At 34.2% G+C, this 16813-nt stretch overlaps 1 protein-coding gene across 3 annotated transcripts in view; it reads right to left on the bottom strand.

Annotated features, from left to right (window-relative positions):
* Positions 1 to 1469: 1469 nt before the first annotated feature.
* Positions 1470 to 16813, bottom strand: part of F13B (coagulation factor XIII B chain) — a 33858-nt gene continuing 18514 nt past the window's right edge. For all 3 annotated transcript variants that reach the window (XM_045983550.1, XM_045983549.1, XM_045983551.1), the window contains 4 exons: positions 12543 to 12743; positions 11333 to 11515; positions 5293 to 5506; positions 1470 to 1512 (listed from right to left, as the gene is read on the bottom strand). In XM_045983550.1, the coding sequence (XP_045839506.1) occupies positions 1479 to 1512; positions 5293 to 5506; positions 11333 to 11515; positions 12543 to 12743 (632 nt within the window). In that variant the 3' untranslated portion in view covers positions 1470 to 1478. The remainder of the gene's footprint in view (positions 1513 to 5292; positions 5507 to 11332; positions 11516 to 12542; positions 12744 to 16813) is intronic.

Raw genomic sequence — 16813 nt, 5'->3', positions numbered from 1 at the left:
ATGACAATACTAAATACTTAGTCCCAAGACAGTTACCCACCTTGAGCAAATCTTCTGTCTTCTGGGATAGAGCTGGTGCTCAATATTGTGTATTAATGGGTTGATTGATTAATTGAAAATGATTAACCCTTTTCTGTTGATATTTAATTTCAATCAAATTTCAATTTTATGGGATCCATTGTGGACAATAACCACTAGAATAGTGAAAGAATGATTATGAACTCAAGGACAATTCTGAAATATACATGTTTACACTGAATGAATTCATATTTAATCCACGGTTAGGTCCAGTTGTCTTTCATTAGAAAATTGTAATTGTAGAAAATTGTCATCATATTGAGAAGATCTTGAGTTAGGTGAACTGATTAGCTCCCAGATAAGAAAATGTGTTATTCTAGTAATGACAACCTCTCTTACTAGGGGTCCTAGTGCCCTTGTGGTGCTATTACATATGCTTATGCATGAACCCTAATAACAAATGGAAGTTCGACTGTTACTTCAAACTAAAAAGCGACAGTGTGACTCTTTGAAGTCTTCAACAGAACTCGGTAATACTGACACTCTCAGGCTTTGTTGCTTGCAGGACTGATTTTTTGATGTTATAATCTGCATCATTCCGATAATTCCTTAACTTAAAAATATTACTTGAAAGAGTAAAATATAAAAATGGGAAGGGTTATTCTTTTTGTCACGTTCCTTGGGCAACATATTAACATATGGATAGTTCACCATTATTATTATTATTAACCTTGAAACTAATACTACAGTTAATTTTTAAAGTTTTTTACATTTAGAAAGTGTGAAAGGCAGTGTTTTCCATATTTAATACAATAAATCCTCCAATATGATATATAGTTTTTTTTTTTTTTTTGAAGATTTTATTTATTTATTTGACAGAGAGAAACACAGCGAGAGAGGGAACATAAGCAGGGGGAGTGGAAGAGGGAGAACAGGCTTCCTGCTGAGCAGGGACCCTGATGCAGTTAGATCCCAGGACCCTGGGATCATGACCTGAGCCAAAAGGCAGAGGTTTAACGACTGAGCCACTTAAGTGCCGCTATGATGTACAATTTCTTATCTCTAGTGTGTTTGGTTCTTTAGTATTGACATAAAGATTTAATTAAAAGTACCAGAAAACTCTAATATTAGTGAATATCATAAAAACAAATATCTTGAAGGCAACAATATAGCACAATGAATGGATATTAGGAAACAAATATTTTAACATGTAGATTAATCTTTTTAACAGAGGGAAAGCATGCAATAAAGGTTAGGTTACATGTCAGATCAGTCAAATTAGGAAGGAAACAACATGTTCTGGCTTATCTATAAATAAAAAATGTTCAACATAGACAACTTAGATTCAAATCTTCAAACAAGTTAAAACTTAGAGATTTGTAATTTTTCTTCTAAAAATTATGTTTTGTAAAGGATTTTATGATGTGTTGATATACTATTCTTCTTTCTGTCACACATTTTTATGTCCTGAAGTGTTGTTGATAAGACAGCATCCTTGATGACAAAGAGAGAGGAAGGAAGAGAGATTTTTTGAAATAAGCACCATTTTTGGTCAAGTATTTATTATAACTTAGCTCTTCAACATTTAATATAATTGGTCATTGTTTTAGTTAGTTATTGATAAAAGCAAGTAGACAGACTTGGTAATTTATCACCAATTCCTTTTTCAAATCTCAGTGTTATCTGATACAGTAATACCATTTTTTAAAGAACTTTTTCTAAGTTACTTACCTCTTTTTCTTTTTGAAATGAGAAATCCAAGATACACCAAAACACTTAAATACATACAAAATTCTTCTGTCCTGATTTTACCATAGTTAAAAATTTTTTAAGTTTTCCACCCATGTGTGTCTTATGAATGTTTTTATAGACTGTTTAAAGTATCAAAAAGTTGTCCTTATGTTGTTCATATAGTTCATGGTTCATGATTAGAACACATACACTTTACCATGAGTTATTTTTATAATATTCTTTTTTAAAAAGGATTTCATTTATGTATTTCAGAGATAGCAAGTGTAAGCATGAGCAGGGAGAAGGGCAGAGGGAGAAGCACACTCCCACTGAGCAGGAAGCTGATGCAGGGCTTGATCCCAGGACCCGGGGATCATGGCCTGAGCCAAAAGCAGATGCTTAACTGACTGAGCCATACAGGCACCCCTATTTTTATAATATTCTTAATCAGACATAACGTATAATTTCCATTTAATACTGTATCTTTAAAGGTCTCAAAATCCTGATCCTATAAAATGATTTACATCATTTAATTATATTATTGTAATATTTTACTAAAGACAAGATTATATTTCATTCATCAAGAAATATAAAATAGGGGCGCCTGGGTGGCTCAGTGGATTAAGCCGCTGCCTTCGGCTCAGGTCATGATCTCAGGGTCCTGGCATTGAGCCCCGCATCGGGCTCTCTGCTCCGCGGGGAGCCTTCTTCCTCCTCTCTCTCTGCCTGCCTCTCTGCCTACTTGTGATCTCTCTCTCTGTCAAATAAATAAATAAAATCTTAAAAAAAAAGAAATATAAAATAGAGTTATTGTTTTTCTGTCTGACTTATTTCATTTAGTATAATACCCTCTAGGTCCACCGATGTTGTCACAAATGGCAAGATCTCATCCTTTTAATGGTTGAATAATAGTCCATTGTATATATAATATCCAACATCTTCTTTATCCCTTCATCTATCAATAGCACTTGGACTACTTTCATATCCTGGCTATTATAAATAAGGTTTCAGTAAACAAAGGGGTGCATATATCTTTTGGAATTACTGTTTTTGTTTTCATTGTGTAAATACCCAGAAGTAGAATTATTGGATCCTATAGTATTTCTATTTTTAATTTTTTTTAGGAACTTCCATACTGTTTTCCATAGTGGGTGTACCAATTTACATTCCCACCAAGAGGGCATGAGGATTTCTTGTTCTTCACATCCTTGCCAACACTTGTTATTTCCTGTCTTTTTGATTCTAGCCATTCTGACAAGTGGAAGGTGATATCTCATGGTTCTGATTTGCATTTCCCTGATTAGTGATGTTGAGTGTCTTTTTGTCTGTTCATCTGTCAGCTGACCATCTACATGTCTTCTTCAGAAAAATGTCCTCTGCCCCCTTTTTAATTGAATTACTTGGGTATTTATTTATTTTGAGAGAGAAAGCGTGAGCATGTGGGGAGGGGCCAAGGGACAGGGAAAGATTCTTAAGCAGACTCGCGGTGAGCATGGAGCCTGACGTGGGGCTCCATCTCAATCATGAGATCATGGCCTGAGCCAAAATCAGATGTCAGACACTTAACTGACTTAGCAACACTTGCAGCCCATTTGGGGGGTGGAGGTTAAATTTCTTCATATATTGGGGCACCTAGGCAGCACAGTCACTCAAGGGCCCAACACTCAGTTTTGGCTCAGGGTCATGGAATCGGCCCTACATCAGGCCCCATGATCACCGATGATTTGGCTTGGGATTCTCTCCCTCTCCGCCTCCCCTCTGCACTCACTCTCGCTCTCAAATAAATAAATAAATCTTTAAAAAAAATAAAATGAAATTCTTCATATACTTTGGATACTAACCCATTATCAGATATGTCCTTTCCTAATATCCTTTCCCATTCAGTGGGTTGTCTTTTTGTTTTGTTGGTTGTTTCCTTTGTTATGCAGACATTTTAGTTTTGATGTAGTCTCAGTAGTTTATTTTTGCTTCTGTTTTTCTTCCTCAGGAGACATATCTAGAAAAATGTTGCTAAGGCCAAAGACAAGGATATTGCTACCTGTTTTATTCTAGGTCTTTTACCCAATTTGAAGTTTTGTGTGTGTTTATATCATGTAAGAAAGTGGTCCAGTTTCTTTCTTTTGCATGTAGTTGTCCATGTTTCCTCACACCATTTATTGAAAGACTTCTTTTCTCCATTGTATATCCTTGCTCCCTTTGTCATAGATTAATTGACCATACAAAAGTATGGGTTTATTGGGTGCCTGGATGGCTCAGTGGGCTAAATCCTCTGCCTTTGGCTCAGGTCATGATCCCAGGGTCCTGGGATCGAGTCCCACATTGGGCTCTCTGCTCAGCAGGGAGCCTGCTTCCCCCTCTCTCTCTGCCTGCCTCTCTGCCTACTTGTGATCTCTCTCTCTGTCAAATAAATAAATAATCTTTAAAAAAAAAAAGTATGGGTTTATTTCTGGGCTTTCTAATCTGTTCCATTTATCTATGTGTCTATTTTTTATGTGTCTATTTTTATTCCAGTACCATACTATTTTGATTACTATAGCTTTGTAGTATATTTTGAAATCTACAATTGCAATACCTCCATTTTTGTTCTTCTTTCTCAAGATTGCTTTGGCTATTCAGGTCTTTAAATAAGTCAGACAGAAAAACAAATACTACATGATTTCACTTATATGTGGAATCTAAAAAAAACAAAACACAGAAACAAAAAGCAGACACAGATTTTTAAATACGGAGAACAAACTGATGGTTGCCAGAGAGTAGGGGGATAGACGGATGGGCAAAATGGGAAAAGGGGACCAAGTGAGAGAGTCAGGCTTCCAGTTATGGGACAAGTACATCATGGAATAAAAGGTACAGCACGGGGAATATAGTGAATGGTATTATACTAGCATTGGATGGTGACAGATCATGGTTATACTTGTGGTGAGCATAGCATAACAATAGGGTATATACTGTATACCTGAAACTAATGTAATATTGTGCATAATTTATACTCAAATAAAAACCAAAAAAGGAGGAAAAGAACAAATAAAAAAGTATAAAATATGTATTTTTAAATTACCATATGAGGAAACACTTAAGAGTTTCCAAGCTCTTACACAGACATATGTTCCTGAAAATGACTTAATTTTATTCATTGTTATTAATATGCTCTCTATCAATAGAAAGATTTGTGCAACTTTGTTTCCCATCTTTACAATTTATACTTGGACATATAGTGGAGAAAATGTAATATTCTATATCAACATATAGGTTAATTTTTCCATATTTAAATATTGTACATATAAATTATTTGCCAAACTGTCAAAGTTTGCAAATATTTGCCAAACTTGTCAAAGTGTCACAAATATAAAAACTTTTTGAGTTTGTTGAATTAATTAATCCTTCTGGGATTCGCTTGGCTTAAAAAATGAAATTGTTTTTTCCTATATAATGACCATGAAGTAGTTTTGTAAAGCCTAATATTTCTTGAATTTGTAATATAAAGAATCTCTTGAATAACAACCTGAAGAAAATAATTAATTGTAGGCAGAAGCTTCTTCTTACCTCTCTCTGTGAATACATGTTGGATATTTTAACTGCCCTCTGTTACATTGCACTCTGAGTTCAGATCCAAAAATAGAGAGGTCAGCTACATATGTATTTCTCTTACAAAGAAACTCAATATACTCGCCATGGAAAATATATGGTCTATCATCAAAATCCCACTTCAGGAGTAAATTATTATTTTCCATTTCAACAAGAGATAATGTGCAAGGCTCTGAAAAAATAAAAAGAAGAAAATTATCTTGACACATCTTAGCACTAACAGGGATGTAAAATGAAATAACAGTGAAATAATATGAAATAATGAATAATGAAACAATGAAATAATGAATGTAAAATGAAATTACAAGTTATTTCAGAAAATGGAGTTTCTGTCCTTATTTGCCTCCTGGCTGCCATAACACCCAACAGTAGGTCCCAAAAAAGGTCCAGAGTTGTTAATACAGCATATGAATCATACAACTGTAATACATTTACAAACTTCTTTAGTCAATATTTTTGGTAAGTATTTATTGAAAACCTAGTTGTCAGATGTTGTGCTAGAAGTTTTATAGACAGAATAAAAATGAAGAAGAATAATCAGAAAGACTCTAAGAGAATATAGTCACTGCAAAATATGTTTGAAAATGAGGTCAAATAGTGCGACAATTTAAAATCTTATGGTTCTATAAAACATGAAATTTTAATTTAAGAAAATTAAAAATCAACTCATGGACCTTCTATTCTCAGCTATGACGGGATAGTCTATATCAGACCAGCACGTCTACTAAAACTAGAAAATATGAAAACAGACATGAAGCCAGTATTTCACGGAATTAGAGCATTTCCAAGGCACTCAAGATGCTCAGGTTCTGGGTAAAGCTCCTTCAGATGAGTTCAACGTTCTGTGTGGCATCTTTCTCTTGGGACATTTGTTGATTTTCAGCATGAGCTGAGAAATTGTAGAGAATGGTCAACAGCAAACATGAAGCTGCAGAGCTTTTGGAGCATGTTGTTGGGGATAGAAAAATGGAAGTTTTGGTCAGCCATGACAGCCAGGACCTGAGTGGTCAAGAACCCAGAAGAATGGGAGGTACAGAGAATGAACGTGATACTGGCTTTTCTCTTGAAGCCTATTCTTGACTTGTGCAAAGAGAGAGGATAAAGAGCCAAGCAGAAAGTGAATGAAAAACTACATTAAGGTTTTTTTTTTTTGGCAGTCTCCCAGTAATATGAAAGCCAGTCAAGAAGGAGGAACCTTGGTATAAACACCAAACTCTTAATGAAGAAACCTGCAGGGTTATGTTCTATTAGTGGGAACAAACAAAGGTCTGAAAATAAGCTTAGAAAAAACCGCAAATCTAATTAGATTGAGACCAACTTCCCCTACACTATCAGCCAAAAGAAGAGATGAGTATTCTCTGGAACGAGATGACATCATTGTTTCAGGTTTCTAAAATTTTCCATACGTAATATTTGATATTCATTCAACTGTTAACAGAAATAGCAAAAGATTAGGCTAGAAATAAAAATAGGCCTAGAGATGATCCAGATAATGGACTTTGCAGGCAAGGACTTAAAGATAAGTGTGAGTAACATGGTAAAGAAATAGATGTTAAGATAAAGTCTTTCATCAGACAACTGAAATCTACAAAAAAAAAGAAAAGCATAAAGCAGACATTCTAGAAATACAACGGATACTGAGACCTCAGTAGAGGAGTTTAAAGCAGGTTGGACACATCTAAAGAAAGGATTAATGAATTGTAAGGTCTATCAGTAGAAACTACCAAATGGGAACAAAGAAGATTAAAATATTAAAGGTAACTTTTAGACCTATGAAAAGCATCAAGCCACCGTTTCAAGAAGTGCTACGAACTTGAAGGATGAAATGCTCAGGGGTGCCTGGGGGGCTCCGTCAGTTAAACATCTGCTTTTGGCTCTGGTCCTGATCCCAGGGTCCTGGGATCGAGTCTTGCATCAGGCTCCCTGCTGGGTAGGGAGTCTACTTCTCCCTTTGCCCTCCACCCCCATTCATGCACATGCTGTCTCTCTCTCTCTCTTGCAAAATTAAATAAATAAAATCTTAAATAAAAAGAAAATGAAGTACTCTGAGAAACATACATCAAGGCCCCACATAAACAGCCTACTGAAAGTAAAGGGGAAAAGAATCTCAAAATCAGCAGAGTACAAAAAGAAACTTAGTTTCAAAGAAATACCAGTAAGAATTGCATGGACTGGGATGCCTGGGTGGCTCAGTCAGTTAAGCGTCTGCCTTCAGCTCAGGTCATGATCCCAGGGTCCTGGGACTGAGCGCAGCATGGGGCCCCTTGCTCAGCGGGGAGCCTTCTTTTCCCTCTGCCTGCCAATTCACCTGCTTGTGTCTCTCTCTCCTTCTCTCCCTCTTTCTCTGACAAATAAATAAATAAATAAAATCCTTAAAAAATTGGCATTGACTAACAAAAACTATAAAATGCAGAAAAGGATAAAATGACATCTTCTAAAGCAGGGAAGGAAAAAGAGGCCAAACTAGAATTCTATCTCTGATAAAATTACTCTTCAAAAGTTTTCAGGCAAACAAATACTGAGAAAATAATAAAGAAATAATATTTTTCAGGCATGTGCAAAATAATCCCAATCAGAAATAGCAACAAACAGGAGAAGATGAGAAACAAATCACTGAAAAACATATCGACAAATCTTAAAGAATATTTCTGGATAATGTAATATTCATTGTATCTTTGGGACTTAAACTACATGTAGAGCAAAAATGCATGACACAGTAATACAAAAAGTGGGAAGGGTAAATCAAGCTGAAGTTTTCTGGGGCTTGGAGAGGTGGTATGAGTACTAACTTATATTTAAATGTAATAAGTCTTGGTTGAATTATGTAAGCTCTGTGAAAACAGTGAAGGGAAGCCAAGAAGAAAGTATAATCGACAAGCTAGTAGAGAGTGAAAGGGTATGAAAAAATTGATTTACTGGGAAGAAAGAGAGAGAGAGAGAAGTATAAAGAACAGATAGGATATATATCTAATACAGTAAGATGGTAGCTATAAGCCAAATTAACTTGTATATGGGCAAATACTATAAAGAGAAAGACTGTCAGACTAAATAAGTATGCTTTAAAATAAATAACTATATATTGCTTATAAAAAAACAAAATGTTGAAAGTTAAAGAATGAAAAAAATGTATGCCTTGTAAATACTTGTTGAACCTTGTATAGGTAAGGAATCTTCGGGCAAAAACAAACAAAAAGTATTAGTATAGATAAGGGAGGACTCTTAAAATTATGCAGGATCAGTACACCATGATTTAATATGCTTCAGTTTGTGTGGACCTAGTAGAATAGTATAAAAGTACAAAAGCAAAAATTGAGAGAACTAATATGAGAAATGCTTTTAAATGCACAGAGTATAAGAGATTTTAACATACTTCTTTTGGTGACTGATAGAAAAACAGACAGAAATCAGCACAGATATGAATGAACTTAATACGAAAAACAAAATTCAACTGACATATACGCAGCAACAGTGAATCCAAAAATGACCACAGTTTATTAGTTTATTGCAAGTACAAAAGATGTTTATTTAAAAGATTAGTTTATTTCAAGTTATTAGTTTATTTCAAGTACAATAAATACATGCTTATAATAAAGTAAGTATCAATGAATTTAAAAAGATTAATATAATTCAAAGTGTGTCTTAATGGATCCAAATTAGAAATCAATAACAAAAGAAAACTAGAAAATTTTCCAATGTTTAGAAACTAAAAACCACACTTCTATATAACTCAGACTGAATACAGGATATCAAAAATGGGTATCACTTTTTTTTAAGATTATTTATTTATTTATTTGAGAGAGAGAGAGAGAGAGAGATCACAAGCAGGCAGAGAGGCAGGCAGAGAGAGAGGGGGAACAGGCTCCCCGCTGAGCAGAGAGCCCTATGCAGGGCTCAATCCCAGGACCCTGAGATCATGACCTGAGCCGAAGGCAGAGGCTTAACCCACTGAGCCACCCAGGCGCCCCGGGTATCACCTTTTTTTAAACTGAATGGGTGAATAACAATAAAATTCCAGAACATAAAAATGTGTGGGGATGAAGTTAAAGTTGGGCTCAGTGGGAAATTTATATCCTTAAGCTTCCTTAACAAATTAAATTAAACTTTCTTTAAAAATCTTTAAAAAAACAAAGGCTGAATATCAGTAATCTAAGTATCCACCTAAAATGCTATGAGTAATAAAATAAATTTAAGAAATTAGAAGAGAGGAAATAATGATAAGAATATAAATTATTAAAATAGTAAGCAACATAAGACACTATGGACTCTGAAAAACAACCTGAGGGTTTTGAAGGGGCGGGGGTGGGAGGTTGGGGGAACCAGGTGGTGGGTAATAGGGAGGGCACGTATTGCATGGAGCACTGGGTGTTGTGCAAAAACAATGAATACTGTTACGCTGAAAAAATAAATTAATTAATTAAATATAAAAAAAATAGTAAGCAACATTTGATGAAAGGGTAACAAATGCAAATGTTAGTTGTTTGAAAGGCCTAATAAAAGTTATAGACCAGGGTGCCTCCGTGGCTCAGTCAGTTAACTGGCCAATTCTTAGTTTTGGCTCAGGTCATGCATAATCTCTGGGTCCTGAAATGGAGCCGTAGGTTGAGCCCCGGGCTCAGTGGGAGTCTGTTTCCTGGCTCCCTCTTCCTGTGATCTCCCACTCCACTGCCAATCAATCAGTCAATCAATCTTAAAAAAAAACAAAAAACCAAACTTCTAAAAATAAAAAAATAAAAGACCCCTAGCAAGACATGTCAAGAAAGAAAGAGATACAGCTTAATAGCAGTAAAAATAAATGACACATCACTAAAGGCATTAAGAAGAATGTGAAAGGATGTTGTGAATAACATTATGTCAACAAATTTGACAATTTAGATATTATGGACAAATTTCTATAAACCACCCTACCAAAACTGACAGCTGTCAGGATCTTTCCTCAAGAGAACTTGATGCTCAAATGGCATGTTTGGTGGATTATTATAATTATTAAGGAATAAATGGTGCCAATCTTACACAAATTCCAGAGAATTGAAAAATAGAGAACTTACCAGTTCACCATATGAGGGTAGTAGAAACCATACCAAACCCAAAAGGAAAATAACAGACTGATCTCTCTCATGAAAATAGATGGAAAACTTCTAAGAAAAATATAAGCAAATAAAATCCAACAATATATAAAAAGAATAATTCATCACAACCAAGTGTGATTTATTGTAGGAATGTAATTTTACTTTAACATTCAAGAAGAAGCAATATAATTCCAAGGGGAAAAAGTAATAATGTGATTATTTCAATAGATAGTGCTAAAATTAAATATTCACTGAAGATTTTTTAAAAAAACTCTTAAAAAATAGAGATTAAAGCTTTCTACATTTTAAGTTTGATTTTAAAGTATTTATAACACTGTAAAGATGAATTGTTGAAAGTTTTACTTATGAGATTGGGAAACAAGATACCCACTATTTCTACTCAGTATTGTACTCAAGTCCAAGTTGGTAAAATAAGATAGTAAATAAATCAGATACAGAAACAAAAAATATTTTCTTTTTATTTAAAGAAATGCTTTTTTAATGCCTCCTGAGAATCTTGGTAGATACTGTTACTTCTATTCAAATGCTTCACTAATAAGGCATAACTTGTCTTTGAACCACTTTCTATCTTTGCTTCCTCATTGCACTCATGATTTCTATGATAGTACCAATCACACTGAATGATAATTGTTAATACATATACTCACATCACCATGACTTATTCATCTTTTAGCCCATAAGACAACAGTATTGGTGTATGGTTTGTATTTAATAAATATTTGTTAGGGCAAGATGGACTATAGTTATTTATGATCTACAGGAAAGACCAGAAACCAGTGATGAGGTAGGCACACTGATACACAAATATTGCAAATTAAGCATTATAATAGTATTATATCAATTAACAGAAAAGAGAAAGTGAAAAATATGGTTTTATTTTATTAAATAGGTGAATATTTCATAGTACATACCTAAACACGATGGTGGTGTAGTCCACACTCCCTCTAAACAATAGGACTCCCTAGACCCCTGAAGAAAATGGTGATCAAAACATTTGTATTCTACCGAGGAACCATTTTCATAGATTTCCAATCTTGAACTAATTATGACTCCATTTTTAATAAGTGGAGGAGATGCACATAGTCCTTTAGATTCTGAAAAAATTATTTTAAAAGCATACAATGAATTTCTATGATAAGCATCCAATACTTTAATAATTACTATAGAAATAAAATAAGATAGGGACGACTGGGTGGCTCAGATGGCTAAACACTGACTTTTGATTTTGGTTCAGTTCACGATCTAGGGGTGTGGGATTGAGCCCCACCTCAGTTTTCATGCTCAGCATGGAGTCTACTTGAGGATTTCTCTCCCTCTTCCCCTCCTACCTCCCAACCCCTGCTCATGCTCTCTCTCTAAAACAAATAAATATTTTTTAAAAGGAATAAAATAAGATATTTCACGTAAAAGCATTTTTAAGATGTCTGCCAAATTTTAAGTACTGAGAGCATAGTTCTACAATAACTTTGTACTATAAAATTGATGATTGCAATGAGAATCTCATATTATAAAACTGAAAAACATTTAAAACTGGCAAAATAATAATAATAATAATCATGATTTTATTTTTCCCCTTTTATTGAGTCAAAAGTGAAAATGTATGAAACCCCTTTGAAGTCATGCTTTCTGTATGTATTTTTTTCTTTGTTAAAGAAAAATTTTATTTTTTCTATAGAAAATATAGAAAAATATTTTCTAATATTTTTTCTTATTAAAAATTATTTTCTTATTAAAAGCAATCGTGCCATATCCAAGGAGCACACAGAGTCTTTCAATCTGCATCAAGCCCTCTTCTGAAACAATACTCTCCACCAAACCCCCAGAAAAGCAATGTTTTCCACCGTTGTTGATTGTTCACATTAGGGGGAACAGTCTTCTGATAGTCTAGTGATTATCTATCAGACCTATTAATTTCTCCCTTTATAAAACTGACTTATTGGAATTAAAAGATTTCAGCATAGTCATCCTATTTAAGTGTATGTGCTTACTGTACGAGATCAGATCATTCCCAATTTCTAGAGTAGAAGATGATGGTGGTAAGTTGGGTGGAGTCTTTCTTATACTTTGAACCCAAGTGGTAATATTAATCACCCAAGAAATTGTCAGAAAGCACCGTTTTACCTTTTCTAATACATAAAGGATATCTCACTTCTCCTCTATTGCATTGTACAGAAAATTCAGACAACGAGGTTGATGGAGATAAGTCATATCCTTCTTTACATACAAAATCTATTAAATCTCCATGTAAGACCTTTCCTTCATACTTCCACTTCATCTCTATGTTATTTCTGTACATGTAATCCACATTAATAGTACATGGCTCTGTAAAACAAAATATTATTTTAAATTATTTATTCATTTGACAAGTATGAAGTTTAATGTATTTTTAAAAGAAAAATTTGAGGGGCGCCTGGGTGGCTCAGTGGGTTAAGCCGCTGCCTTCGGCCCAGGTCATGGTCTCAGGGTCCTGGGATCGAGCCCCGCATCGGGCTCTCTGCTCAGTGGTGAGCCTGTTTCCCTCTCTCTCTCTCTGCCTGCCTCTCTGTCTACTTGTGATCTCTCTTTCTGGCAAATAAAAAAAAAAAAATTAAAAAAAAAGAAAAATTTGACAAGTATCAAAAGCAATGTTTTATATTTAACATTTACATTATTAAAATTCCTCACACATATACACACATATACACATATACACATATAGTTTATTGCTATCAAATTAATTTATACATTTCTTAATATTGTTATATTATGAATTAAAACCACTTAATTTGAACATTAAAAAATATTGTTTAAGCTACAAGAGATGCACTTTAGACCTAAAGTGAGGTGATACAAAAGGATATACCTTGCAAATAGAAGGGAATAAAAAAAAAGAACCAGGGTAGCAATACTTACATTGGACAAAAGAGACCTAAAACAAAAACTGTAACAAGAGATAAAGAATCATTATGTAATCATAATGATAAATCATTCCAAGAGCATATAACAATTATAAACATATATGCACCCAAAAAACCCCCTCAGTCTAAACTTATACCTAAAGGGACCCCTCCGCAAAAAGCCCAAGATTAGTAGAAGGTAGGAAATAATAAAGACCAGAGCAGAAATAAATGATGTAGAGACAAAAAAGAAGGAGAGAAAGAAAGAAAGAAAGAAAGAAAGAAAAGAAAAGGTCAGTGAAATCAGGAGTTCTTTCTTAGAAAAGAAAAACAAAATTGATAAACCTTTAGCCAGATTCATCAGGAAAAAAAGGACAAAAATAAATAAAATTAGAAGCAAAAGAGAAGTAAAAACTGGCACCACAGAAATATGAAGGATTATAAGAGAATACTACAAAAATTATACACCAGCAAATTGGACAACCTAGAAGAAAAAGATATATTCCTCGAAACCTATAATCTTCCAAACTAAATCAGGAAGAAATAGAAAATCTGAACAGATCAATTACTAGTAACTGTATTGAACTGGTAATAAAACAAAATTCCCAACAAACAAAAGTCCAGGACCAAATGGCTTCATAGGTAAATTCTACCAAACATTTAAAGAGTTAATACCTATTCTCCTCAAATTATTCCAAAACACAGAAGAAGAAGGAAGCTTCTAAATACGTTCTACAAGGCCAGGATCACCATGATACCAGAACCAGACAGACACTCCAAAGATAACTAAATGCCAATATTCCTGATGAACATAGATGCAAAAATCCTCCAGAAATTATTAGCAAACTACATTCAACAACACATTTAAAAAATTACCATGATCAAGTGAAATTTATTCTGGAGATGCAAGGATGTTTCAATAGTCATAAATCATTCAATGAGATACACCACATCAACAAAACAAGTAATCATCTCAGTAGATGCAGAAAAAACATTTGACATTATAAAAACACTAATAAAGTGGTTTAGAGGAAACTACCTCAACATAATAAAGGCCACTTATGATAAACTTACAGCTAACATCATACTCAGTGTTAAAAATGAAGAGCTTATCCTCTAAGGTCAGGATCAAGACAAAGATGTCCATTCTTGCCACTTTTACTCAATAAAGCACTAAAAGTTCTAGCCATAGCGATCGGGGGAAAAAAGACACCCAAATTGATAAGGAAAAAAGTTAAACTGTCACTATTTGCAGATGACATGATACTATACACAAAACCCCTAAAGACTCCATCAAAAAAAACCATTAAAAGTAAAAAAATGAATTCAATAAAATTGTAGGATACAAAATTAATACACAGAAATCAACTGCATTTCTATGCACTACTAACAGAGTAGCAAAAAAAGAAATTAAGAAAACTATTCTATTTATAAATATGCTAAAAGAATAAAATACCTAAGGATAAACTTAACCAAGGAGGTTAAGACCTGTACTCTGAAAACTACAAAACATATTGATGAAAGAAATTGAAGCTTACAGAAAGAAATGGAAAGACATTCCATGCTTATGGATTGGAAGAATTAATATTGTTAAAATGTCCATACTAACCAAAAGCAATCTACAGATCAATGCAATTCCTATCAAAATACCAATAACATTTTTCATAGAACTAGAACAAGTAAGCCTAAAATTTGTATGGAACCACAAAAGATTCCAAATAACAAAAGCAATCCTTAGGAAGAAGAACAAAACCGGAGGTATCACAATCTCTGACTTCAAGATATATGACAAAGCTGAAGTAATCACAACAGTATGATACTCGCATAAAAATGCACACATAGATTTATGGAAGAGAATAGAGAGCCCAGAAATAAATCCATGCTCATGTGGTCAGTTAATCTATGACAAAGGAGGCAAGAATATTACAGTGGGAGAAAGAGAGCTCTTCAATAAATGATGCTGGGAAAACTGGACGATGACATGCAAAAGAATGAAACTGGACCCCTTTCTTATATCATACACAAAAATTAACTCAAAATGGATGAAAGACCTAAATATGATACCTGAAATTACATAATTCCTAGAAAAAAGCATAGGCAATAATCTCCTTGGCTTTGACCTTAAGAACATGTTTCTAGATATGTCTCTTGAGGCAAGGGAAACAAAAGCAAATATAAACTACTGGGACTATACCAAAATAACAAGCTTTTGCACAGCAAAGGAAACATCAACAAAACAAAAAGACAACTCACTGAACAGGAGGAGGTATTTGCGAAGGATACACCTGAGAATGGGCTAATATTCAAAATATATAAGGAAGTTATAAAACTCAACAAAAAACCAAATAACCCAATTTAAAAAAATGGGCAGAGGACCTGAATAGACATTTTTCAAAAAAAAAAAAACCATATAAATGGCCAACAGACACATGAAAAAATGCTCAACATCACTCATTCTCAGGGAAATTAAATCAAAACCACAATGAGATATTACCTCACACCTATGAGAATGGCTAGAATCAAAAAGAGAAGTCACAAATGTTGGTGAAGTTGTGGAGGGAGAAAAAACCCTCATGCTGCATTGGTTGGAATGTAAATTGCTACAGCCACTGTGATGAACATTGTGGAGGTTCCTCAAAAAATTAAAAATAGAAGTACTATATGATCCAATAATTCCACTTCCGGCTATTTACTCAAAGAAAATGAAAACAGCAATTCAAAAGCTGTATGCACCCCTATGTTTATTGCAGGGTTGTTTACAATAACTAAGATATGGCAGCAACACAAGTGTCCATATAATGGAATATTACTCAATCATTAAAAAGGATGAAACCCTGCCACTTATAACAACATGGATGTATCTAGAGGGAATTATCCTAAGTGAAATAAGTCATGGAAAGACAGATACCATATGATTTACTTGTATGTGGAATCTAAAACAAAATAAATGCATAACCCCCCCCCCCCAAAAACCCAGAAATTAAGTCATATATAAGAAAACAAATTGATGGCTGCTGGAGGGGAGGATGGGCATGGGCAAAATAGGTGAAGGGGACTGGGAGATATGGGCTTCTGATTACACAATGAGTAAGTAAGTCCTGAGGATAAAAGGTACAGCAGAGAGAATTTAGTCAATGGTATTGTAATAACATTATATGGTCACTGTTGGTATCTACATTGGTGGTGTGCATAGCATAACATTTAGACTTGTCGAATCAGTATGCTGTACCCCCCAAAATAATGCAACATTGTGTGCTAACTATACTTCAGTAAAAAACATACATACACATATATGTATACATATAAATGTATATTATAGTCACTTAGGTTAAGCATGATCTCCTCTCTATAAAATAAAAGTCATGAGGGATGTCTGGATGGCTCAATTGGTTAAGTGTCTGACTCTTGGTCTTGGCTCAGGTCATGATCTCATGGGTCTTGAGATCAAGCCCCAGGTTGGGCTCCATGCACAGTGCAAACTCTGCTTGAAGATTCTCTCTCTCTGTCCCTTGCCCC

Source organism: Meles meles, chromosome 17 (genome assembly GCF_922984935.1).
Source record: "Meles meles chromosome 17, mMelMel3.1 paternal haplotype, whole genome shotgun sequence".
Lineage (NCBI taxonomy): Eukaryota > Metazoa > Chordata > Mammalia > Carnivora > Mustelidae > Meles > Meles meles.
This window is presented reverse-complemented; position numbering and strand designations above follow the sequence as displayed.